At 45.1% G+C, this 27710-nt stretch overlaps 1 protein-coding gene across 4 annotated transcripts in view; it reads left to right on the plus strand.

Annotated features, from left to right (window-relative positions):
* Positions 1-27710, plus strand: part of LOC111158508 (BCL2 like 11) — a 42042-nt gene that overhangs the window by 8535 nt on the left and 5797 nt on the right. For 3 of the 4 annotated variants that reach the window (XM_022520579.1, XM_022520580.1, XM_022520578.1), the window contains one exon: positions 20570-20679. In XM_022520579.1, coding sequence (XP_022376287.1) covers positions 20570-20679 — 110 coding nt within the window. Of the gene's footprint in view, positions 1-19913; positions 19995-20569; positions 20680-27710 lie in introns of all 4 variants that reach the window. The other variant, XM_022520576.1, reaches the window with a different exon arrangement.

The raw sequence follows: 27710 nt of genomic DNA on the forward strand, positions 1-27710 counted from the left end.
GCTGTTTATCGTCACATGTGGAGATGTGTGATCAGCATTACCGTCAAGATACAGAACAGTTGCATCCCCAGATCCCTGCGTGCTACCTTTTTGTAGCCACAGCTCCCTCCCTTCTGCTCCTACGCCTGACAACAACTCATCTCTACCGCGTATCTACACTTCTGTCATATGTGACCTTTAGAGATGGGGTTTTTTGCTCAGCGTAATTCCATGGCGATCCACCCACGCCGTCTGTCAGCAATCGCTTGGTTTTTATTGCTGAGTAGCCTTCCACGGTATGATGTGCCACCACAGATTGACCTGTTGAAGAACATTCGGGTTGCTTGCAAGTTCTGGTGGGGGCCTGGTTCCGTGGGTATTTGGGGAGGGCTCGCCAATCCACATAGCTTGTCATCCAGTATCCCCAGACCGTCTTCTGTTTGTTTTTTTTTCCTAAAAGTTTCTATAATTTCACATTTTTTATGTAGAGTTAATTTGTGAGGTGTGAGGTATAGATCAAATTCTATGTCTAGGTCAAAGGTATAGATCAAAGTGTTCTTTTTGATTACAGACCCATTTGCTCCTGCACCATTTGTGGAAATCGTTAGCTTTTTCCATCTACCGTTAGCCCGTGAACAACATGAAGTGAGGGGCGCCATGCATGGAAAATCCATGTGTAACTTGTTTTTTTTTTTAAAGATTTTATTTATTTATTTGACACAGAGAGAGAGAGAGAGAGAGATTGCAAGGAGGCAGAGAGGCAGGCAGAGAGAGGGGGGGAAGCAGGCTCCCCGCTGAGCAGAGAGCCCGACGCGGGGCTCGATCCCAGGACCCTGAGATCATGACCCGAGCTGAAGGCAGAGGCTTAACCCACTGAGCCACCCAGGTGCCCCCATGTGTAACTTTTGAGTCCCCCAAAACATGACTACTCTAAGGCTGCTAATGGCCTGCTGCTGACTGGAAGCCTTAACAAATATCACAGACTGTTGATGAACACATGTGTTGTGTATTATATGTGTTGTATACTGGATTCTTACAATAAGCTGGAGGAAAGAAGAGGCTATTGAGAAAATTATAAAGCAGAGGAAATACATTTACAGCACTGTACTGTATTTATGGAAAAAAACACACCTGTAAGTAGACCTTGTGATTCAACAGTCGACAGTAATTGTTTTTGCACCTTTGTTAAAAATCAGCATATTTTTGTGGATCTGTTTCTGGGTTCTCTCTTGTGTTCTGTTGAACTGTGTGACTGTCCCTCTGCCAATACCACACTGCCTTCATTACTCTAGTTGCATACTGAGCCATCGAAATGCATAGTGATTCCTCCAACTTTTTTTTTTTTTTTCCAGAGTTCTTTTAACTGGGGTCCTATGCCTTTTCATCTATATTTTAGAATAAGCTTTCCATAGGGATTGTGTTGAACTTATAGATGAATTTAGGGGAGAATTTGCACTTTTACTATGTTGAGTTTCCAGTCCATAAGCAGATATGTCTCTTCCAAGTATTTAGGTCTGTAGGCTTTGTAGTTTTTCAGTGTACAGATCTTGTACATGTTTTGTTAGATTTAATTCACTTGGGAGCAGTTATTAGTGGTATTATATTTTTAAACTTATTTCCCATAGATGCATTTCATGTTTGTGTGTTCTTGTATCCTGGAGCCTTGCTAAACTCAATAGTTATGGAGTTTTTTGTAAATTTCTTGGGAGTACAAAGAAGACATGTTATCTGCATATAGGGAATTTCATTCCTTCCTTTCTGATCTGTGTGCATTTTTTCTTGCCCTATTACACTGGCTAGAACTTCTAGTGCTATGTTGAATGAGAGTGGTGAAATCAGATGTCCCTGCTGACAGTTTTTATCATGAATGGAATAGGTGTTGGATTTTATAAAATGTTTATTCTGTATCAATTTATATATATAAATGTGTGAATTTACTTATTTTAATCTGTTGATATGGTGAGTTACAGTGATTTTCAGTGTTAATCTATCTTGCATCCCTGGGGTAAGTCCTACTTCGTCAGGGTGTAATTCTTTTCATACATTGCTGGGTTGAATTTGCTGATGTTTTGTTGATGGTATTTGTGCCTAAGTTCATGAGAAGTATTTATCTGTTTTCTTTTTAAACTGTTCTGGTTTTGATCAGGGCCTTAATAGAAAGTTGGGAGATGGTCCCTCCTCCTCCTTTTCCAGAAGAGAGTGTAAAATTGGTATTTAATTCTTTAAATGCTTGGTGGAATTCTGTAATGAGACCAGGTGGACCTGAAGGTTTCTTTCTTTTGGGGTGGGGGGGTGGAAGGAGTTTAAATTACAAATTCAGTTTTTTAGTGTTTGTAGGTTGTCTGTTTCATCTTGGTTGAATTTTAGTAGTTTGTGATTTTCAACCACAAGGAATTGGTCCATTGCTTCTAAGTTGTTGAATAATGAGTGTATAAAGTATTTAATTGTTTCCTTATTATCTTTTTAAGGGGGTGTAGGATCTGCTGTGATAGCCCATTTCATTCTAGATATCGATGATTTTTGTTTTCCTATTTTTTTATCCTTATCGAAGTTTTCCTGAAGGTTTATTGGTTTTACTTTTTAAAATCAACTTGTTTCGTTCATTTTTCTCTCTTTTCCGGTTTTCATCTTTATTGTTTATTATTTCTTAGTTTGCTTTGTGTTTGTCTTTTCTAGTTTCTTGAGGTAGGAAGTTGGAGTAATGTTTTGAGACCTTTCCTCTTTCCTACCGTAAGCATTTAGTGCCGTAAATTTCCCTTCACCACTGCTTTAACTGCATACCAAATGTCTAGGTCTGTTGTGTTTTCATTTTCATTGACTTCCATGTATTTTTATTTCCTTTGTAATTTGTTGAAGTCTGTTTTGGTAAATGATTCACAAGTGCTTGAAAAATATCTGTATTCTGCTGTTGTTGGATAGTGTTCATTATATATGTATCAATTAGATCTCGTTGGTTGATTGTGTTATCCAGTTCTCCTATAGCCTTGCTGATTTTCTCACTGGTAGTTCTGTCAATTGCTTAGATGAACAGTGTTCAAGTCCCCAACTGTAATGATGGATTTGTCTATTTCTCCTTTCAGATCTCTCAGATATTGCTTCCTGAATTTTTGAGGCACCGTTGTTTGGTGTTTACACATTTTGAATTGTTAATGTCTTCCTTTTGGATTGATCCTTTTATCATTGCTGTAATGTCTACTTTATGCGATTCAACAAAGTCACTCCTGCTTTTCGTAAAAAATAGTTATAATGCTATGTCTTTATACAAGGTGTATCTTTTTTCATTCATTTACTTCTGACCTACATAGTGTTGTATTGGAGGTAAGTTTTTTTGTTTACAGCGTATCTTCAGTTAATACTGTTTTATCCAGTCCATCAAATCTGTCTTCTAATGGTCTACTTAGATCCTTTACATTTAAGGTAATTGTTAATATGTTAAGGCTTAAACCTGCCATTTTATCATCTTTCTGTTTCCTCTATTTCTGTGTTTCTTTGTTGAAACTCTACTCTGGGTTATTGGAACATTTTTTAGGATTCCATCTTGATTTTAGCTTTTTTTTTAAGATTTAATTTTTTTTTTTTTTTTTTTTTTTTTTTAAAGAAAACTCCACATCCATCTTGGGGCCTGAATGCCAAAATCAAGAGTCCTATGCTCCACAGACAGCCAGGTGCCCCTGTTTCCCTTTAGGTTTCTTTACCTGCCCCACTTTCAGATATAATTGTCTTAACATTTCCTCTGTATACATTGAGCACCATATCTGATGGTGTCATTTTTTTTGCTTCATATATCAAATATAATGTAAGAAGCTTATGAGAAATAGGCGAGTTTATTATATTTCCTCCTCTCTTTTTCCCATTTCAATATTCTTTCCTTTCTGTGGTTCTAAGCCTTCAGTTATAATTTCCTTTGTGTTCAGAGGACTTCCTTTAAGTCACTTCTAAATGATAGGCTGCTAGCAACATGCCTTAATTCCTGTGTTTGAGAATGTCTTTGTTTTCCCTTCATTCTAAAAGGATATTTTCAGTGGATATAGAATTCACAGTTGATGTTTGTTTGTTTGCTTTGTATTTTCCTGACCTTAAAAGACCTGCCACTTCTTTCTGGCCTTCATTGTTTCAGGTGAAAAGTCTGTCATCTTTCCAGTGTTGTTCTCTTTTAAGTATTATGTCATTTCTGCCTGGTGCCTTCCAAGGTTTTTTCTTTGTTTTTTTTTTTTGTTGTTGTTGTTGTTTCCAGAAGTTTAATTATGATGTGTCTTGGATTTCTTTGGGTTTCTCCTTTTTGAGGTTCACTCAGCTTCTTAAATCTGTGGTTTTATTTTGTGCCAGGTTTGGGAAGTTTTCAGCCATTATGTCTTTGAGTATTTTTTCAGTCTCTCTCTCTCTTTTGGGACTCCTATAACAAGAATGTCTTTTTGTTGTGACTCACAGAATCCTGAGACTCTTCAGTTTTCATTCTATATTCTGTGTTCGGACTGAGTAAATTCTATGGACCTAGCCTTATGTCTACAGATTCTGTCGTCTGTCATTCCCACTCTATTGAGCCCAGCCAGTGAGGTACCCCTCCCCGCCACTAGTTGTAACTAACAACTTTTCAGTTCTAAAATTTTTGCTTGCTTCTTCCAAGTGAGGCAGAAGTTCATATCCCTCCTTGGCCTTGCCGATACTTTCCAGCAAAAATGGGGCACCAAATTGCATGGATTCATTGAGTTCATTTGAGGGTGTGTGCTTGGCTCCCTGCAACCCCTGCTGACACCTGGAAGGGGGAAGTGGTGGAGGGCTGACACACAGCCTTGCTTCTGCAGGGTGGAGGCTAAAGCTCAGCTCTTCTTAGCTCCTTGTGTTTACAACAGAGTGGAGGTGACGGGAATGAACACCAGCCCTGTCTCCTACCACCTTGTTCCCCTCATAATGCTGGGTGTGAGCTCCTGATCTTTCTCCTTAATGCCAGTTGGGAGTGGAGGCTCAGTGACCCACTGGGTCCTACAGACACGCAGGCCTCGGGTAGGGAGAACCTATGGGCCCTAGCCCTATCTCCTACCACCTCATGCAGTCTTGTTGCTGCCAGGTGGGTCTGCAGGCTCAGCTCCCCACTGGGCCTTCCCCCAACCAAGGGTGGGGGAAGTGGTGTTCTCACTTGCTCTGACTTGTTCTGTCTCACTGCTCATTGATGCTTGGTGGGGGGTGGGAGCCCAGCGTGTTGCCGGGCCTGCTGATAGAGGGTACATGCACGTGTGTGTGTATGTGTGTTTGAGAAGTGGCAATAAATCCCACTTTGTACCACCTTCTTGCTGCTTAGTGGGGTTGGAGGGTCAGCTTGCTGCTGAGCCCCAGTGCTACCCTGGAAGGGGGTGGAATCAGCATCATTTGCTTCCACTGGGCAGGGGATGAGGGATAACTACCCGCATGGTTTCTCCAATACTGTTCTGGCAGTGCAGCGGGATTGGCTCTGCCTGCCTCTGCAGGGAGAGCCTGGCAGATCAGCTCCCCCTTAGCCTGCTAACACAATCTGGTGGTGGAATCCCAGCTCCTGGCCCGGCCATGCTGAAACTGCACGTGTGGTGTTCAGCTGGGGCGGGGCTGCTCTTGCCAAGAAGGTATTCTCTTGTGAGGCCGCCCTCTCCCCAGTGCTCTCACCAGGGAGACCAGCCTTTCCTGAGAGCGCTGTCTCTGTGAAAGTTGGAGCCTGACAGTTGGAGAAATCCTCAGGACCCTGTCCAGGAAGTATGGAAAGTAATGAGGAAGCAGGGGTCCCCAGGCAGCCCACCTCTTCTTTCCCCTTTCAGCATTTTCACGTTTATTGTGCTCTCTAGGGACGGGGTGGGGGTTGGGGTAGACGCCACCTTGGTGGGATTAGAAGTCTGTATCTTCTTTTAACTAAGTACTTATGATGGGTATTGATTGGCTGTAACTACAGAGTACTGCTTGGAATTGTAGCCACCACCTCCGTCACCCTCTGTTTTCAGTCTATGGAATAATGGGCTTTTCACATCGGGAGATTTAGCAGTACTCCTAGCCACTGTTTTCAGATGGTAACTGCAGAGTCTCTCATTGTAGCTGCCTTGAGGATGACCTTGGTGGTGAGCCCATGGGGTGTCCACCCTGCTTCTCTCCTATGTCCTGTCATTCCATTCAGGTTCCATGTGCCATAGGGGAACTTATAGAGAAAATAAGCCCTGTAGTCCTGCCTGATTGCACTATAAAGCAAAAAAAGAGATTCATTGTGCATTGACTTGTGTTGTTTTATGTGTCGGGATTTGTGGTGTTAGGTTGGAAGATGTGCGTAGAACTGAATGCTAGGCAGTCTGATACCTTGCCTCCTGACCTCCTTGTTTATGAAGGAATTGGAGCCCTTGCCTAGTGCCCAGATCTCTTCATGCCCCTGGTCTGTGGTCGCCCTCCCTGTGTTGAGGGTGCAGGGGAGACTCCCCATGGACCACCCCCTCTCCCTGTCCCAGCCGCCACTTCCCACACCAGAATTCATAGGTCTTCATTCCTCCTTTGTGGGGGCAGCTCAGTCTCAAAACAAATTCCTCATGTGACAGAACATCTAGCTTTTTTCTCATCTGGTCAGTGTCCTCTGGTGGTTCTCCTTAGTCTGTGGCTGGGACCTGTGCTGGGGCGTGTGAGCCAAGACTGCTTTCCTACTCTGTGGGTGTCCTGTTGACAGAAACCAAATGCGTGTCCTGTAAGACCTTGTGGACTTGGCCCTGTGCTGTGCTCCAGGCTCTAAGCACCGTGCCACCCACTCACACTCAGACCCTGCTCTGGAGCCACAGAGCAGAGGGAGGCCTGCATTCCTTTCTTCTGCAGGAGATGCTAGGAGACTCATGTGTACAGGGGGGTCATCATGGCATTATTTATCCCAGCCAGGGGGGAAAAAAAGAAAAGAAAAACTGTTGACTGTCCTAATGGTATGGGGGAACCTCTTCAGTTATTACACATCCTCTTGACAGACGGTGGTGCTGTCTTCTTAATGATGTTAAGAAGAGTAATGGCATGGAAAATGCTGCTGGCCTAAAATTCTGTTAGAAAAGGTTACAAAATTATTGCTGATATCTTAGTGTCTCAGTCTGTTTTTGCTGCTATAACAAAAATACCACAGACTGGGTATCTTCACCAAGAAACACTGATCTCATACTTCTGGAAGCTGGCAGTCTGAGATTAGGGTGCTAAACACGTCCAGGTTCTGAGGAGGGCCCTCTTCCTAAACTTAGACATCACTGCTTTCTCACTGTGTCCTCACATGATGGAGAGAGACCTCTTACAAAGGCACTGGTCCCGTTCGCGAAGGTTCTATGCTGGTGCTCTCATCACCTCCTACAGGCCCCATGTCCTAATACCATCACACTGGAGAGTAGACCCAGCTCATGAGTTTATGGTGGGCAAAAACATTGGTGTTCAAGAAGTTTACAAAGTATGTTAAGTGTAACAAAGATTAGAAGGACAATATATCAAAAGGTTAAAAGCAAATTATTTTGCATTCAAGTTTCAAGTAGTCTTACCTGTGTGCCTTTTGTGTTGGCAAAATCATAACTAGCATTTATAATAGAATAAATCTAATATACAATTCATACGTCAAATTTTCTTTTAATTTTAATCTTCATTTTAACATAACCCAGCAGCTTGTCCCTGTGACATGTACATCTTACAAGTATGATTCAGTATTAAGTGTCATGCCCCTTATGTTGGTAAAGATTTCATCCGGAAGGGGCACCCGGGTGGCTCAGTCGGTTAAATGTTTGCCTTAGGTTCAGGTCAGGTCATGATCTCGGGGTCCTGGGATCGAGCCCTGCATTGGGCTCCCAGCTCATCGGGGAGCCTGCTTCTCCCTCTCTGGCTCCCCCCACCCACTCGTGCTCTCTCTTCCTCTCAAATAAATAAAAAAAATCTTTTTTTTTTTTTTTTAAAGGGTTTCATCTGGAAGATCAGGCTTGTAACCCATTACCAGGAGTATTTGCCGATGGACATTAGCCCCCTAATATACTCTATTGGGGTCTGCTTTTTATTTAGCAAAATGAGTATTTTATTGTGAAACATCTCCATTCAGTCGGATTACAGATTGTTCTGACACAGATGGGCTGCTACTGTGTTCTGTGCTGGGCTGTGTGTAGGTCTGGGACAGGATCTGGGTGGAATACCAGCTATTCTTCAGACCCACCGAGGGACCTGGGCAGACCTGCTGTCTGTCTGAGTTTGTTTTCTAATCCATCAAATGAAAACAAGTGCTTACCTCTGGGTTGTGAGAACTTCCACATAAGCTAGAAGAAAGCATCTGATGAGGGGACTCCTGGGTGGCTCAGTTGGTTAAGTGTCTGCCGTCAGTTCAGGTCATGACATCAGGGTCCTGGGATCGAGGCCCGTATCAGGCTCCCTGATCAGTGGGGTGTCTGCTTCTCCCTCTCCCCTTCTCTGCTCATCAAATAAATAAATAAAATTTAAAAAAAAAATAGTAAGCATCTGGTGGGAACTCAGTTGCTAATTTCTCCTTGCTCCTTAACGACCTGTTGCAGCCATGGGTTTTCAGTAAGTATAACAGTGATGAATGTTCTCTCCTGCTTTCCATGGAAAGGAGCTGTTTCAGGAGTATAGGAAACTCACGGGGAAGTGAATTCATCTGGAAATGCTACTATAATTCTGACTCCCCTAGGTCCCAGAACAAACGTGCAAAAAAGGTCTTTTTTAGTAACTGACATGGTGGGAGTGGGGAGGGGAGGTCTGAATCACCCCTAACCTGCCCATGAACCTGCATATCACCCTAAAAAGAACCTTGGCTTCTTTGGCAAGTCTTTGGACCATGGAGAGACATCTGGAAACCGCACTGTGTCTGAGCTGGGCCCATGTCGGGGACACCTGTGAGAGATGGCCCATTGCCCTTGGCAGAAACTTGACTAGAGTTCAGCATGTGTATTTGGAGAAAGAATGGTCCTGAGACATAAGACACAGGCTAACCTACGTTTTCCTGCAGTCAAATATTAAGCCCCCTTTTTTGAAATGAGATATTTTGCTTTCTGTTTTAGTATTAGAAATATTCATTGCCTGAATAGAATGAAGAATTTTAAAACAGCTTCCCCCCACCCCCCTTTGAGGGAAGTTACGCTCTTTTAGCCATCTGTTAAATTTTGGGTTTTATTTCTGAATGAGAGACTCGTGAATGCTTCTTGAGGACTTTTTCTTCATGTGCTATGAGGTGACTGATGCCAACACTACAAACAGCATTTCCCTGGTGGACAAGTTTAAGCCCCATTTGTAAGAGCCCATGCCATTGTGGTTTTCAGTATTTATTAGAATGAGTTGGTATCCTTGGTGTCTTTTGGAAAAGCCAGACTGTATTTCCTCTGTTCTCTGCCCTGGAGCAGATCCCTGTGGTTTGTAGCTACAGCTCAGCCAGACAGTGATGGTGGGAAGCCCCTGAGAAGCCAGGGAAGCAGCCCCTGAGAAGAGCTGCTGGCGGGCAGTTCCCAGTTCGTCCCCTGTTGTGTGTGTGCCAGGCTGCATGTGCCCACAGGCCTGCGTGAGGCTGGGGTCTGTGCTTGAGTTGCAGCCTGAGCGTGTCTCCCCTTCAGCATCTGCACTCAGGGACGACACAGGCCAGCTGACCACGTGGATTGTGTCTGCAGCCCTGAGAGCTGGGATATTATGTCCCTTCAAGAAGCAGAACTCCAGGATTTGGAAACAGTTGAGGGCACATCTGATGTTGGAGGTGGGAACTCGGGCCTTTGGCACTGATGACTTGCTTTAATTTGGGCGTTGCTGACCTTCTTTACGAGTGAAAGTGGTTTCAAAGCTAAAATTTTGTAAGACAAAGGAATCAGTCATTTCAGTCTGAGAAGGGTTCAAATTAAAACAGTTTCAGTGTGATGATTCTCAACTCTGTGAGTTGCTCTGGGAACTAACCCCCTCCCCTCCGCCCGCCTATGTCAGGTTCCTGGACCAGAGCATTCTTCCTATTCCTTGTAGTGAAATGTTTTGATAGAACCAATTTATAGATTTACTGAGTAATCAGAGACGTTTTAGAAGAAGCTGGCTTAAGCAGAAATGTGTGTCTGTGCAGGTGTATGAGGCAAGTTGAGCTGCTCAACCTTAGTTTACTGACAGAGTTACTTTTTTTTTTTTTTTAAAGATTTTATTTATTTATTTGACAGACAGAGATCACAAGTAGGCAGAGAGGCAGCAGAGAGAGAGAGAGAGGAGGAAGCAGGCTCCCTGCAGAGCAGAGAGCCCAATGTGGGGCTCGATCCCAGGACACTGGGATCATGACCTGAGCCGAAGGCAGAGGCTTTAACCCACTGAGCCACCCAGGTGCCCCAACAGAGTTACTTTTTTATGGAACAAATGTGTCGGAGGACAGACTAAGATTTCTTGTGGGTTTTTTTTTCTTGGTTTTTTCATTTCTGAAGGAAAAACAATTTTTTTAAGATTTTATTTATTTATTTGAGAGTGCGGGGGGAAGACAGGCATGGAGGGGGAGGGAATCTGAAACAGACTTCCTGATGAGTGGGAGCCTACACAGTTCACACAGCTCAATCTCATGACCCTAGACTGTCACCCGAGCCGAAACCGAGAGTGAGACACTCAACTGACTGAGCCACCCAGGTGCCCCTCTTGAGAAATTTTTTAACACAAAGTAATCTAGAAATGAATTCTGGATATATGCTATGTTGGTGTATATTTGTAATTGGACCTCAGTATTACTTACCCCTGAGCACAACTTCTACTAAAACTAGTCAAAACAACTTATCAACTTAAGAAGGAAAACAGTTTGGTGCATAATGGCAGGAGCCCAAATATTTGTAGATTTAATGAGAATTCAGGTAATATTTAATGCAGCTTATGAATGCTCACGACTCCTTTTTTCACTTGAATATACTCCCTGTGCTTATTTGTAACTTGGAACTGTGTTTTCTTGGTAAGGAAAGCCTGCCGTAGTCTATATACCAGCTTTGTTTTCTCTGTAGTCCATTTTACTGATCGTGTGTCATGGAATATGGGAGTGGAAAGTTACAAAAGGTGACCCAGTCTAGTCTTGATCCCTCCACTGACCTATTACAGCCCCCGGGGCTCATCCCTCAACCTGGTGAGATACAAATGTCCCCTTCTGATGGAGAAGGGTGTTGTAGCCATTCAGTAGTGGTCAGAGGAATGGCGAGGGCAGGGGTGGGGTTTGTGCTGAATTACGGTAACCCCAGGTGAATCTGTATTGCAAAGACGGTTTCTAAGTACGGGGGTAGTCAAATCATTTTGCCCAGTTTATGAACCCATGAGGCATCAGAGCTACGCCAGCAGCTTTGTCTACCCTGCAGGGGTCATGGGTACTGGGGAGGAGGAAGAAGCGTTTATAAACCAGAACAGATAAAAGACCTTCAAAACCACCAGACCTCATGGTCTTTGAGCACAGAATTCCACATAACTGACGCTTGGACTTGGCGCCAGTGGTAACCCTAACTTCCTTGCTTTTTCCTTGTGGAAGAACATAGCACAGTTTCTTACCTAACATTTGTGTGGTTTACAGGCAACGCCTGGCCTTCTCCCCTGTAATTGCTGAGTTACGAAAAGGTTTTGTAGTGTCCTGAACATGAATACAGGCTGGTCAGTGGATGAAGGAACTTGGGGCTTAACCCATGTTTCTCATTGACTACACACCGTACCACTCTGGTGTTTCACTGGCTTGAGCCTTCCAGTGTCCTTATTTCACATGCCACATTTAGTTCTTGTAACATTCTATTTATTATTGAGTTCCCTACAAAAGGCATGCGGGGCATGTGTTCACCTGTGTCCCTTAGAGGTGGGACACATACTTTCAGCCTAAACGTGATCGTGCTCAATCAGGTCGCACAAGCTTTGAGTTTTCTAGGGAGGAGTCACCCAGCCCGAGTCAGTCTGTTAAGGACAGATATGTAAACCGTTAAGTGTCCAAGCACAACGATTACATCTTTGTGATTACACCAAAGCTCGTCTGGAATTGAGGTGTCAAGTTTTCTCATATGATATACAGTAAAAAGAGGCAGCTGCCTTTCCTGAATTTGTTGTAAGGGAGAAGCCTTCAATGTACCTCAGACTTCTGGTGTGTTACCACTGCCCACACATCTGTGCTAACACACAGTGGGCTAGTGCTTTATTTGGTGGATGGTGATTATAAATTCCAACTGGGGAAGTTTTGATTCAAAACTGCTTAAGGGGCACCTGGGTGGCTCAGTTGGTTAAGCATCTTCTTTTGGCTCAGGTCATGATCACAGGGTCCTGGGATCAAGTCCTACATTGGGCTCCCTACTCATCAGGAAGCCTTCTTCTCCCTCTGCCTGCCACTCCCCCTGCTTGGGCTCTCTCTCTGTGTCAAATAAATAAAAATCTTTATAAAAATAATTAAAAGAAAAACTGCTCAAGATGTAGCTTCTTGGGACTCTGTTTTTGCTCCAAGTCTTGGCCTTCACTACCACAGAGATGAAATAAGTAATTTTAAGGCCTTAATTTGAATTAGAAGAGATTTTTGTCACCTGTTTCCTACTGCCAGTGTTACATTTCATAAAGGAAGCCACACTTACTCTGTAGTCAGGAATTTTTATATTTGTGGTTTAAATTTTCATTTCCTCCCCAATTTTTAGCTAGGTATAACATTACAAGTCACTGAAAGGTAGTAACTTCAAGCTTTTTTAACACTTTATTCTTAAGGAACGGTTTTATATGAATTAATGTACGGAGTCATGTATTTACTTTTAAAAGATCTCCAAAGAGCACTTCTTTCTTTGTGGTTGAGATGGAGTAAATGGTGGAGTAAACCGTCTGGATAGGAGATGGCCTGCACTGTCAGTAGAAGGGACATTGGGTACATGTCTCTGTCTTAAAGCAAGCTCAGAGCTGCTTTTCATTTGACTGTACCTAGTTTGGGAGTTATTTTTGTTTTTTGAAATAAGATGGCACAGTCAAATCTCCTGTAATCCTCTGAGTGGAATTTAAGACTAGAGAATGGAGCTGCAGCTGTCTGAGAGACCAGGTGCGGCTCGGCTCAGTGTAGGGAAAGCAAAGAGCAGCAGTAGCATCCCGTGTCCGGCCCCCATCAGACCTAGTGCAGACCGCCAAGCGCTCTTCTGGCAGCCCATTTCTGGAGCACGCCAAGGGGGACCGGGGTGGTGATGCTGGGTCTTCCCAATGCTCGCCAGAGAACGCTCAGGGAAAGAACTGGTTCAGGACCAGGTTTGGGGCACGTGGTGGCAGCATCCTTAATTAAAGAGAGGTGAGGGGCACCTGGGTGGCTCATTTGGTTAAGCACCTGACGCTTGATCTCAGCTCAAGTCTTGATCTCAGGGTCTTGAGTTTGGACCCCACATTGGGCTCCACACTGGGCATGGAACCTACTTAAAAAAGAGAAAGAAAAAAGAAGAGAGAAGATAATAATGGAGAGGAACCATAGATTGTCTTTCTAGGCCCAGGGGACAGAAGCAAGATTGGGGTGGGAGTTGGAAGGGGGGACATTTCCGCTTCCTATGAGGGAGCACTTTGTAGCAGCTAATGCCCTTCAGTGAGGACTGCACTGCCTCGGGAAAAAGCAGGCCACCCACCGGGCAGTGGGCACTGAGGCCTGGCGACCCGGCATCTGGTGGCCCCCTTGCCGGGTCTCCCACCTGCGCAAGATGCTGGACTTCTGCTCTGATTGAGCACTGGCAGGTATGTCTTTGGACAGAGACCTAAAAACTCAGTCTAGGTTTGCTGCTAGCATGTCACTGGCTTCTAGTACAGTTGGGAACATGTGTCGGGGCGGGGGGTGGGGGCGCAGCTCAGGTGAAATGGGTAAGTAGGTCTTCTGATGTTGAACAGTCAATGAGAGAAGAGGCATCATACACATTGGTCTTAATGCCTTAGATTCGAATTTCCCTGTGAGAAACGTAATGGTAGAAGGGGAGAGAGGATGCATGCTGGTCTCCAGACTTTTGTCCAGCTTCACAGCAGTGGTTTACTAGCAGTTTCCAAATGGTTAGCCTGGAAGTGGATCAAAGCAGCTTGTTTTGACTTTCTTACTCAAGGCCACATAAAAGCATGGGCAACACGCACTGAAAGGAGTAAGTATAAAACACTGGCTTCCTCTCCTGAACTTCATTATTTGTGGTGGTGCTGTCTCCGAGCAGCTGTTTGTAAAGTACTGTCGTGAATTCACCACGCAACCGCCCAGGCTTGACACCAGTGTGTACCAGGGGGAAACAGATGGAGGGACTTTGTGAGCACCGATGCTGCGATCACTGTGTTTTATTTCTCATTGCTGTCATGATCCTCCAGGGGCCCGGTGCAGCTGACACAAAATTTATCAACAAAGTGATGCAAGGGAGAAACAGATGGGGGGTGGGGGGTACATGCAGTGAGATTGGGTTCTGGCTCATTTCTAAGAACGATTGGAGTTTCTAAAGGTGATTCTTCTAACATCTTCTGCAGTGAAACTTACTAGAGTGGCAGTTGCTCTTTCCTCTATGGCTGACTGGGAATCCTGGGGTATGTGGGCCTGATCACTTAGCCGGCTGCTGGCTATGTCCTTTTTCCTCTTGTAAGCTTGTGGGTAGCTGTGACTTGATAAAGATATTTCTGAAGATACTCACTTAAATGAGGAGACTGTCGGGTTGAGTTGACATCCCAGAATTTTTATTTTCCCAAATGAATGTCACGCTTAAGAACGGTCACCTGCAAAGGCGGTGTTTCTTCTGAACCTTTTTGGAATTCTCTTTTGGAAGTGGTTTGGCACTGGTTTCAGAGCCAACAGAGAAATGGTCCTTTAGAGGGTCCTTATGGTTTTGGGTTAAATTAAGACTCTCCTCAGGGAATAAAGATGGATGACCCTGAGATGCTGAGAGGAAGGGCCCCCACAGCCCCTGGTAAGTGCCAGGCAAAATGTGTGCTTGTCTAAGTATGATCCACTGTGTGTTGAAAATAAAAACCATCATGTCTTCAAAGTCATACATTCCATATCTGTTCGGAGTCTGAGAAATCCTTCCTCGCCTTGGATACATATTCAAAGCTTAATTCATGCTGACTACTTCAAAATCTAATCTTGATTCTGCCTAAGTATTTGTGGATTACCGAACATCTGAAAACAGAACAGTGTGATGTATTTCTGTGAATTTTAATTTGGTTTCTGGTTCTGCACTTGAAATACCAGTAGGGACCCACCAGGTGGAATAGTGGCTGCCCCTCAGAAGTGAGACCTGCACCAGTCCCATTGCTCAAAGTGAGCCCACATGGGACACGGTACCCCCAGCACACACGCATGCCCCACACGGGGGTGTTGCTCCGCACCCTCACAGAGCAAAACAGCTGGGTGTGGAAACGGTGGCGGTGGTGTTGTGATGGGACCTTCGTTACTTTAACACCTGCTGTTGGTAACAATGGGGTGGAGGCAGGTGAGCGTTCAGGAAAAATCAGAAGGTTTGGTTTGGCTGATGTAGAGCTCATTATGAATTGACAATCTCAGGTTTTTGTTTTAATTTTTTTCCATTTTCCCACCGTAGCTGACGGTGCTACAGAAAGCCCTTTCTGAAAGCCCCAGCCTGATTTCACTATCAGCCACTTAACCACGACATTAATTTTTTCAATTGCTAAGCGTCTAAGATTTGAAATTACCATATGGGTTGGAAAATGTTATGTAGTGGAACCAGAACAATCTGTTAATTAAATACCACACGTCTTTGCATAACTCAAAGTTCTTTGACATTAAAAAATGTCCTCCTGGGGCGCCTGGGTGACTCAGTGGGTTAAGCCTCTGCCTTCGGCTCAGGTCATGATCCCAGGGTCCTGGGATCAAGCCCCACAAGCTTCCCCCCTCTCTCTGCCTCCCTCTCTGCCTACTTGTGATCTCTGTTTGTCAAATAAATAAAATCTTTTTTTTTTTTTTTAAAGATTTTATTTATTTATTTGACAGAGATCACAAGCAGGCAGAGAGGCAGGTAGAGAGAGGAGGAAGCAGGCTCCCCGCTGAGCAGAGAGCCCGATGCGGGGCTCGATCCCAGGACCCTGAGATCATGACCTGAGCCGAAGGCAGCGGCCCAACCCACTGAGCCACCCAGGCGCCCCGTCAAATAAATAAAATCTTAAAAAAAAAAAAAAAAAGTCCTCCTTTCCTTCCCTCCCTGCTCCCCCAGCACTGGTATAGAGAAATAAATTAATTAGATTTTCTGTAGGAAATAATGGCACAGTAAATTCTGGATTTCAAAAGATTGTTTCTAAGAGTTTTGATGAAAATTCAGCAAATATTTCACACTTTTGACAGAATTGCCTATGTCCGACACAGTTGATTTATTTTTGATTCATGGCTTTGGTTAGAAAATCTAGACCTAGCAGGTTCCCCCAGGCCAGTCTGGTGCTTGTAGGATACGAGCTGGCCTTTCGTGGGCTTTAGGTTACTGCTTTGGGGTAGCTTTACATTTAGATCAGTATATATTTTATTCTGTTTTTTTTTCTCCCCTAAGTGTTAGTGTCAGGTTCACAGAGTGACCTGATTTCTTAAATGTGGAAATTACATTTTTTAATGGGCAAAATACATCTCACCAGAATTTTCCCTTTGGAGAATTTTTTATGTGCATGTAAAATTACCTTATAAGCCAAAATTTTTATCTTCTTGACTAGTAATAAGAGTTTCTGTTTCAAGTACAGACCCATTTTATTGATCAGGTATCCACATTTATGGTTGTGAAACACACTGTGGATAGAAAGTTGAATATTTGTGCTTGATGCTTACAGACGAGAAATGTAAGTGTAAGTTATCTTTTTGATAGGTGGACTATGTTATTATAATGGGTGTAGTTGGGTCAGTATCTGGGTAGAATTATGACAGTGAGGGTAGATCGGCTTTGAATATTCCCTGCCCCTGAGCCCCACCTGCTTCAGGTGCACCTTTTAGAAGACCATACCCTGAATCCTTCACTGTTGTGGGGGTTCACGCTCTGGGTGACAGTGGCGCAGAATTAAGCAAATGACTTTGAGCTTTAACCAGCACTACCATGGGGCCAACAGACTCATTCTCTAGGGTCAGCCTGACCCCTTTCGTTCTGGTGGGTTCTTGTGTGACATGAGGCCAAATAGGACACTAAGATTAAACTAGTGATGAGGTTGAGAAAATCTTCCCCCACCCCCGAAAGAGAAGATATTTTGGTCACTTTGGAAATTATCTTTGAAATTTATGTTGAAAAACTCACTGTACTGAGATTAAGACTTCCCTTTTAAAATACAGGAATAGGATGCCCTTTAGGATATTCAGAATAGAATTTTTATCTTAAATAAGCTGTCTATTCTGTGTACATGTTAGGTAGGTTTTATTGCAGGATGAATGATAGTCATTTTAGCTTTAACAGAGTTCAGGGAACAAGAACAAAAACCCCCAGTTTCTTCAAAAGCCAAATGGTGACTCGTGCTGTATTAGAGTAGTCCAGGCAGATCAGTCTCCTTGGCAAAAGTTAATTTCTAGTGTTGTTATTGGATTAGATGGTGTTGTTACTCATCTAGGTCAGCTTAAACAAAAATACACGTAAGTACAGTTAGAGAGCTCTGATCTGTTGTTCTAACCAGTCAGTGTCTGCTTAGATGGATCTGATCCAATATCTTGGGTTCCTTAAAACTCCAGGACGTCCCCGAGGTGCCTTGCCTGTTGCTCAGTGTTCTCGGGGTCTGGGCTGTGGAGTATCTGCACCAGAGTTGCCTAGGAAACCCGAGAGCGGGCAGCCTCCTGGGCCTCCCACAGACACTCCCACCCTGTGTCTCACTGCCACAGACTTCGTGGGTATGTTTGTGTCTGTACATTTATTTAAGCTACCAAACTGTTCTTGCCTAGAAAAGAAACACTTAGAGAAGAAACTCCTTTGCCTCCTTTCCCAAAATACAGCAGAGCACTTATCTCTGAGAACACGTTGAGTTTGGCCACCAAGGTTCCATATTTCCTTCTTAGCTGCTGGCTGGGTTGACGTGTTCACTAGGTGCTAGTTGGACCATAAGCCGACTTCTGACACAAGACTGACCCCTTTGATGGTTACCAGCCCAGGCGTAAGCCAGGCAGAACCTTCCAAACCACACGCAGAGTAAGTAAAGTAAGGGTGTGAAGGAGAAGGCAGTAGGCTTCATCTCCGGGTTGGGGGAAATTAACTGCGGGAGTTATTTTTGTTACGTGTTATAACAGATACCAAGTTTTCTTCCAAGTGTCGCGTCCAGAGAAACTTCACATTTAAGTGTCGAAATTTAATCCGCAAGGATGTCAACTCCACCAGAGCAGAGCTTGTCCTGTGTGGTTGCTGTACGGAGAGCACCTCCTAGAATAGTGTCTGGCACAGGGGTTATTCGCAGTCGTTGGGTACATTAGTGAATGTCTTGACTGATTAAACACTGGGTAATTTCCAGGTGTTTTTTGCCTGTCTTACCATCTTTATAAGACACACTATCTATAGTTTACACATTTGGGGGGATAATTGGTATTTTTTTCATTTCTGACTCTAGGATTAAAAGCAGATTACCCTTTTTTATTATTTTAATTTTATTTTGTTTTTAAGTAAAGTGTATGCACAACGTGAGGCTTGAACTCACAAACCCGAGATCCAGAGTCACATGCTCCACCCACTGAGCCAGTCAGGCGCCCCTGAGAGCAGGTACTCTTCGAGAGAGCCTTGCATAGTGACAGGTGGGGGCTCTGAAACCCAGGAGAGGCATGTGGCAGTAGCTGTGAGGCGGCCATACGGTGTCTGCTTGCTAGTCTGGTCACCTGTGGATGGGGCAGCTGTGTCCCTATAGGCCCGGAGAGCAGGATGGCATGAAATGACTCACACCAAACCTTCAGGCTCTGAGGTATAGTAGGCATTCTAAGAAAAGAGTTTTCCTTTCTCTCAGGGGTGAGTCGACTTTTTTAATGGCATCTGAAGTTGGGGGGAAAACCACTTGATTGCTGATAGTATAAAAGGAATAGTAATGATCAGGGACCTGTGACAGACCAAAGTGCTGTAAACCCAAGAGGAGGAAGTGAGCTATTATATCACCACCTGGCATCACATCTACCCTGAAATTCTGTTTCTTGCCAGTTTTGGCCATTTAAAATTTAATTTTGATAGGCTTTTACAGAATAATGATAAAACTGTGTGGCAAAGATACAGCCAGAGTAATTTTTTATGTGGTTGGGGGTGTATTCAGGGGCTTATCCTAGACATTTCTCTGTGGTCAGCCTTCACGTTCTCTCCTAGGGCTTTCTTTAGGAACCTTCTTCCCCTTGTCTTACTCACAGAGCACAGATAATTCTGGAGAGCACCCATGTGCATTCTTCGCATGTACATCTGCACGCGTGTACACACACACACACACACACACTCTCACTCATGCCCGCCCTCTCTCAGGCACTCCCTCTTTGTGGGCATCATTGTTGGATTCCTTTGGGTAGGGGTTGGGAGACAAAGAAGATGGGACAAGAGTTTTGAGAAGACTTCATAAAAACTTTTTTTTTCAGAGTGCTTTTAAGTGCTTTTATAGAGCTATGAATCAACATCAGATTTACTTACAACTATAAAATTCAGAAACGCCACATACAAAATATTTTTATAAAAATACAAAACAGAAAGCCATATGTCTAGGATTGCAAAATCTGATAATTTCAGGTTTTTAAATATTTTGCTGTGGTCAGAACATACCCCATGTGTCTAATTGTGACTACAGTGTGTCCTTGCTACCAGTGAGTTAACAAGTCACAGGCCCAGGAACCTCATCTCTTTTCCTGTGCCTGTAGTGCTGGACTGTTCACTCTGGAGTATGGAGAATGCCATCTTCCTGGTGCCTTTTAGGGTCTTTTTGATGACTCCTGTTTTTGCTCCCCTTCACATGACTTTCCATCAGCAAATGGTTGGGACTGGGTGTGAATGTTAGTGACAGCTTAATGAAAAGGCAAACCTCCCTCTTTTTTCTTCTTTCAAAAATGCCTTTATTCCTTTACCCAGAACATTTCCTCTCCCCGTGTGGGGTTTGCAGACTTGAATCCACCTTTGTGGGCTCCATTAATACTGAGACAGAACTCACAGGTATGTCTTAATTTGGGCACGGGGTAGCACTTGTAAGGATGCGGTCGCTGCACCTGCTGCCATAGAAACGAGCTCATTCAGGTAGCTTGCTGTTCTCAGGTTTTCCCTTACTCTGTAGATTGAAATAGGACCACCGCTTCATCCCTGTTCCTGTGTGATGTTTGACATTTCCTTAGGAATTCTATCTTGAATTAAAGTGTAGTTACTTTACCAACAACCTAGATTTTTTTATGTTCTCCTTTGTGTTTCAAGTATGATTTTGCGGGGGAGGGTGTCATCTTTATTATACCACTTTTGTGTTAGTTTGTCTTGAAATGGAAGCATGCTCATTCACTGGCCAGAATATTTTTAGGTTTTATAATTCCGAGTCTCTGGTTTTGAAAAAAGTCCGTTCTTTGTCCATTACTCTTTAACCAAACTGAGGTAGCAGACCTCCCCACCATCACGTCCTGCACAGTTCTGAAGTTAGGGAGAGTCTAAAAGCAAAGCAGAGTGTGTGAGATGGGCTTGCTTCTAGAACGTGCTAAATGATCTATGGAAAACAATGTGATTTTGTTCTGTTTGTTCTGATGCAGCTTCCAGGAGGCAGTCTCAGGCTGTACCTGCAGATATGCGCCCGGAGATGTGGATTGCGCAGGAGTTGCGGCGTATTGGAGACGAGTTTAATGCATATTACCCAAGGAGGGTAATGATGTTTTATTTACTCCTTCTCCTCACACCCTCCCCCTCCCCACAATTGGTTTTTTTCCCTTCCCTCTAAGATGACGAGTAATAATTCTGCGCTTACTTGGGAAATGTGAGCTGTTGCCTACATGTGACCCACCATTGTTTCTCCTTTCCCGTTTTCCATTTGAAAATGTTTTATGGATGAATTCAAGTCCTGGTAACTAAATAGAATATGGTATAGGTGGCACAGGCATTTCATGAGCACAGACCTTAAAGCGTCTGTGCTAAGAAAGGGGTTCCGGATCTGCTTTGATGTATTCCCACATAAACAGTAACATAGTTTTCAGTCCGTACAGAGGGTTTCTGCATTCCCTTTGGGCCGTTGGGATCAGAGGTAAAAACTTACTAAACCATCCATCTTTAATCAGCCAGAGACCGTGATGCCCGCGGTAGTCCTGTAACGGCACCCCTGGAGTTTGATGGGTGACCCGTCAGAGCAGGAGAGCCACCCCTGCTGTCCCTGGTGCTGTCAGCAGGCCATTAACCAGGGGTCTGGGACCTGGAGCATGAAAAGGTTATACCCCTAATTGACTGCCACTTACATTGTAAGGCATGCTGTTGATTAAAAAAAAGCAAAAACAAAACAAAACAAAAAAAAAATCCCTATGTCATCTTCTTCAGACACAGTATATTTTGTTGATTTTGCCCATGGCAGTAGCCATTACCACTTGAACACCTTTTGCCCACGGAAGACTTCCAAAACGTGTGGGCTCCAGCTCTGGGAGCTCGGGCTCTTATGAGCATATGTGAGTACTTCCTGGAAAGGGCACACTAGCAAAGATTTGGTATAATTTTGGGTTGTTTACATTTTTCCAAACGACCAAGTATGAGGATACTCCTATTGATTTATCCAAAAAGAAGACACGTCTTATTTTGTAGAAAAAGCTATAATTGTTTCTACCACTCTTTCTTACTGTGCCACTGGTCTTGTGGCTCCTTTTTTCTGAATATTACAGCTTCTTATAAGTATCCCTTTGAGATTTTTTTTTACCTTTTTCCCCCCTCTAGAAGGCGAGGTCATGCTTGGAGTACCCCAATCTTTGCATTCTGCTTTGAACATTGGTCTCTTTTTTAGCTAAGTGTCGCTTAGTTAAGTGGATGTTACCTGTTCATTGCTTTGAGTTGTTCTTGCTTTCCTGTCCGTGTAATGCCTTTCAGGCTTTTTTATACACATGGAAACGTCCTCCCATTTGCAGAGGGTCCCTCATTTAGTCCTTCAGTATAGGGTCCCTGTAAAGGAGCTAGGGGTGCTCTGAAAACTCCCGTTGGATCCTCCTCATACCTTTCTATGGGTGTGTGTGTGTGTGTGTGTGTGTACGTGCATGCATGCACACACATGTGTGTGAGTTTGATGGGAAATGTGCTATAGTACGATTCTGTCATTAAATGAGAACTGTCACATTGATGAATGGGTTTAGGAATCTCTTACTGTGGCCGTCCTTAGCTGGCAGGGATATCCAGCATCCTGCCTCTGCCGTTTACAGTGTATAAATTCCTTCTCGACTAGCTCTGAAATGGCAGTTGTTTTTAGAAGGTTGATTGTTTCATAATTTCCCACTAGAGTTACACTTCCCCCGACCCCCAGCTCCTTTGCCGTGGTTTTCCCGAAGGGATTTTGGTGTTCCTGTCTGTGTGACTGGACTTGACCTTGACCCTCTTGCTGGGCCAGGAGAGACTGGCCAGAAGCAGGGCCCCAGTGCATTCATGATGACCTCCTGCTGGGGTGGGAAGGCTGATTCTGGGGGACGTGGCCATAATTCAGTAGGAAAAGATGGCAGAGTGGCCTCTCACGATGAGCCTAAGCAGCGAACTGACCAGCGTGCTGGGTCTGCCTCCTTCTGCATCTTGAAGGGGTTTGTAGACGTCCTTAGGCCAGGTCTGATGTGGATGGGGCTGCCCAAGAGAGAGGAGGCTGTTGGGCCCTGGTGCCTTCAGAGTCCAGAAGCGCTGGACACCGACAAGAACCCACACAGCTCTGCTTTCAGGGACTAGATCAGAACCTTTGGCCACAGAGCTTGAGGTCTTGTAATGATATTATGTGTAAGTTTTTCTTTAAACTTTACACAGGGTATCAGCGACTCTATAACGTTTCACCCTGGGCCTGCCCAGATGGACCTGGCTGCTGCACCTCTGTGGTGGCCTGTGTGGTCAATGATAAGACCCCTGGGCCAGCCGTGGCACGGGGGTGGGCGCACAGCGTAGGCCAAAGAGGTGGACGGTTCTAGTCCCGTGCAAATGGGACACGAGCTGTGGGGTTGTTTTCATTACCTTGTCTGTCCATGGGAGGTGAGAGAAGCAGTGTCTGGCAGGGTATGTCCTTCTTCCCCTCCTCTTCTCCCAGGGTTACTTCACAGTTTAATGTTTAAGAGGATATTGGACATGGCCCTGTCTGTTCAAAGGAGATGCAATCTGTTCTCTGTGCTTTTGGTAAAATAAATGTAAGCTAATTTCATTGCAATATCACAGGTTTCTGGTTGTAAGCCTTATTTTGCATCTCTTAAAAAAAAATGAACCAGTGTCAAAATGCGGTCACGAATAATTTAAGGGACTCTAGCTTTCTAAGTAGACTGGGGATATTGGGGGAGGCATAAGGACAGACTCTAGGTTATAACCTGTTTTTTCTATAATGAAGGCAAATATATTCTCCAGATTTTATGAATTGCCCATTCAAAACACCAGATTCTGGAGAGTGATGCGGTGACCCCCAAAGTGACAGACGCCTCTTGTCATTGTTGGTTCAAAGTAATCCAGAGTCTACAGTGTCCATTCATTGGGGGTAGAAATCTGGGGAGGAAATGGGAGGCGGTAGTGGAAAGTCATGCATTCAAATCTCCTGCTGTCTCACAGAGGGGAGTCACTTCTTGGTGAGTGGCGCCCAGCCCCGCCTTGCTTTATAATGGTTGCTTGCATTTTAAATATTGAGTGTCTTTATTTGCTTAATACTATTACAGTACCTTTTCTAAAGTGTTGGTCTTTTACTGCCATGAGCCTTGCGAAGCCTGACAGGATATTTTCCCATTTTTTCAGTTAGAGCAATAGAGGAAGGTGTCGTGTAGTTGTCATGTGTTCAGTCCACTTAAGGGCAGTGGGGAAGCGTATGAGACGGAGCTGTGGAGTCTGAATCCTTGAAGGAGGAGGTGTGAGAGGCACAGGTGAGCGCAAAGTCCCAGTGCATGTTCCCCTTTTCTTTTGTGACTCCGTGTACTTGCCCCCCAAACAACCCCGCCAGGGCAGAGCGACCCGTGGCCCCCTCTGTCTGGTAAGTTTGACCGCTCCAAGTCTGATGTATTTTTGTAACTTTTTGTCTTGAAATAATTTCAGACTTCCCATCTGAAAGTCACAAGAATGTTACAAAGAACCCTCTTCTATCTGCCACCCCAGTTCCCCACTGTTCCCGTGTCGCCGCATCTGCTTTAATGTTCATCCCCTTTTATACCTGTGCACGTGTTGTTTTCTGGACTCTGGGAATAAATGCTAGGTGTGATGTTCTTTCGCCCTCAAATCCATCAATGTGTGTTTCCTAAGAATAAGAGTATTCCCTTACATAACCACCGTGTAATTCTCAAAATCAGGAAATTAGCAGTGTGGCAGTACTGTTATGTGATCTGTGGACTTCATCCAAACTTTACCAGTTGTGCCAAAAATGTCCTTTATAGTAACAACAACAACAACAAAAAAAAAAGGTTGTTTTTTTTTCTGGCCCAGGATCCAGTTTAAAGTCATGTGTTAAATTTAGTTGTCTTATCGCTTTGATGCCATTGATTTGGAACCTATTCCTCCGTCTCTGTGACCCTGACATTTTTGAAGGGTCAGGACAGGTATTTTATGGATTCTCCCTGAATTTTATTTGATTTGTCTCTTGTCTCCTTGGGATAAGATTCGAGTTGTGTGTTTGGGCAGGAGTACGGCAGGAGCGACATCGTGTCCTCTCCCTTCAGGTCCCCAACGGGGAGTCCGTTGGACCTGTCACTGGTGATGCTGACTCTGATCAAAGCTGGCACCTTCAAGTCTAAAGCCAGCATGTTTCCATTTGTAATGGGAAGGAGGTGTGTGTAGAGGATGAACAACTTCCTTTCCCCATTATATTTTTATCCCGTTCATCAGCCTATATTCATGGGTCCCTCTTTAATTCAGTAGGTTCCTCTGCATTATTATCCTGGGTACTTACTTTGATCCTCAGATTGTCGCAGATCTGACCAGTGGTGGGCCTCTGATGCGTTTTCACCTGTCAATTCAGCATTAAAGGGCCTCAGTCATGCAGGCACATCTAGAACATGCTCCAGGACAAAATCCAAGCACCCATGGAGGTGGTGGAGCTTCCAGAAGGCATCTGTTGCTGAGTGGCCTACAACCACACAGTGCCATGACTTTTCCAGCCCTGCTCTACACCCCACCCCTGTGTCCGGGCTCAAAGATTGCTGGGGAGAGTGGAAGTCAGAGGACTTGTAGGGAAGATTATTTCTCAGAGAAGCTAGATCTCTGTTTTGAGCTTTGTGAGAGGGTGAGTGGCTCGTATTCAGCTGAGTGGTGGGGCATGTAGTGCTGTGTGCTTACCGCCCATTCTAAGGGGATGGTCCACTTGGATGGGATTCTTAGCCATGGGCCAAGGGTGCAGGCCCGTCTGTGGAGCATGTGCTGGGCCCTTCAGAACACTGGAACATGTGCTCTTGGGGGTAATTAGACCCATCCTTTACGCCACGTCTGCCTCCCCCTCTCCCCATTACCAAGGCTGCCATCGTTTACCTTTGGTGGCCTCCCCCAAGCCTTGTAGTCAGGATGTCCAGCCCAGTTTGCTCTGTGCGCAGGTAGACTTCTCTTGGTTGATAGTGACTTGGGGATATCCTGGCCGTGGCCTGCATTGAGCAGCAGCACATGAAGCCACGTCAGACCCTCTAGATGGGCCAAGAAGTGAATGAAAACCCTTTCATTGTTTGATCCCAAGAAACAGTGTATCTTTTGTTTACACGGCTTGCTTCCTACTTCTTCTGTCCCAGGCATGTGCAGGCATGAGTAGACTGAACTGTAGGCCAACTGAAGTATAGCACCAAACCAGACAAAGTAGAGAGGGAAAGGGAGGTGGCTCACAGACTGCTTTAGGTGGAAACAGAAGCTTAATGGAAGTGTCACCCATTTGCATTTTCATACATGATACATGAACTTGAACTCTTCTTGCTGTCCTTCCCAGGACATGAATTCCCTGTGCTGTCTGATTCCTGGTTTTATAAATGATACTGTTCTATAGGTAATGTATAAGGGGGAGGGATCTAATTGGTAGCTGTCTTGTTTGGGAATAGCATAACTTGAACATAAACCCAGAGATGTGTGTTCTCTGACAACATTCCTTTGAGTCCCTCAGTAATTGAACATAGAACTTAGTAAATGAGCCACTTTCTGTTACTGTTTGAGCAAAGAATAGTGAAAAATCAGCATATGAAATAGTACATTGAAAACAGACGCATCTCATGAGATGGTGAGTCACCTGCAAGTTGATAAAATGACAGTTTTCATAGCAAAAACTGTTGTGAGCAGCTTAAGTGAATTAGTGCCCGTCATTGATCTGTGACACAGTTTGAAAATTCGGTGAGTGTTTGCCTTCCAGCTGGAGGAGGGAGCTCAGGGTTGTGGCTTTAGGAGCCTTCCAATGCCCCCGTTGCAGAGTCACTGGAGCCTGTGTGATCCAGGAGTTGTCCTTCCTATGACTTCAGCCCTTCGTGTTTTCCCCTGAGACCTTCAGGACAGCACGTGGTTCCGCTGATCCCGATGGCAACTCTGGATGGCAGGTTTTCTGAACGAGGGCATTCCATGACTTGGGGATAAAGTGTGATCTTACAGGAAAGCAGGGCTCGTGGACAGGATTGAGAACTTTGGGGTGAGGCCTTGAATCCTGCGCTATCCATTAGATCTTCTAGGCGCCCCATTTTCTCTCAGCCTCCTAGGGATGTGGCGAAGGTCACAGGGACCCATTCAGGGACGGAGCTAGAAATTGCTATCATCGCTAGCCCGTCGTGCCAAGGTCTCTCTGCACTAGAACTGAAACATTTCTCAGCTGGTCTTCAGAGTTGAGACAGATGCTGCTGACTTGGTTCACTTGTTCAGCACCCGGCTTGTGTTGGGTCCTACCGATGCGTGCTGTGTCTGGGTGTGCACAAACAGGAGACGGGGCTGGGGCGCTGGGGTGTGTTTCAATGGCTGGGTGGGCATCGCCCTGGGTGCGGCGGTGTCCGTACGCGCCGCCCGCGGCTGCCGCTCCATCCGCCTGTGGCAGGTGGGCACACCTGCACGCCTGCCTCGCGGCGGGTGGGGGGACCCGGGCCGTTCACACAGAACTGTTCAGAGGTGCAGGTGCCCGGAGGGGGACTTCAGAGAGGTCTGTCTGGGGTTTTTTAATCTCTGGAGGAGGAAATGAAGATGCACATGAGGTGAGGCTCGCAGTCTGCAGCCGCTCTCACCATCCTTCGCTAGCCTTCTCCCAGCTGAACCAGAGCAGAGCGCTTGGGGCTGTGGTCGCAGAGCGTTACGTCTCAGCAGCGCTTCTCTGGGGCTGGGGCATTTCGGAGCGGTGTATTCTTGCTCCGGGGCTCATGTTTTGTCTAACGGAGCCCCCCCGCCCCCACCTATCTCTGGCTCCTCTGCGGTTGGTCCCCATGCAGCGCCGCACGTCCTGGGCGACAGTCCGAGGGCCAGCGAGTCAGAGATCTGCCCGGGAAAGGGGTGTGTGCCGTGCTGCCTGAAGAAAACCCTGGGAATGCAGGGCCTGACAGCAAGTCAGCGGGGGAAGCGCTTGGTCTACAGAAAGCCCGAGCTATAATAGTTTCTTTGAAATGATGCGTCAGAAGCAAAGGAGAGGCAGATTCACACAGATGGGATTTTTCTGTGACTGCCCCTCCTGGGGAGGTCAGCAGCTGCTCCCGAGGTGGGAGAGCTCCCTCCTGCTCAGCCTGTGGGAGCATCACGTCTGGGGGAGGGGCTCCTGGCACCCTCTCCACAGCT

This window comes from Enhydra lutris, unplaced genomic scaffold, assembly GCF_002288905.1.
Source record: "Enhydra lutris kenyoni isolate GAN:26980312 unplaced genomic scaffold, ASM228890v2 scaffoldscaffold59, whole genome shotgun sequence".
NCBI classification, from domain to species: domain Eukaryota; kingdom Metazoa; phylum Chordata; class Mammalia; order Carnivora; family Mustelidae; genus Enhydra; species Enhydra lutris.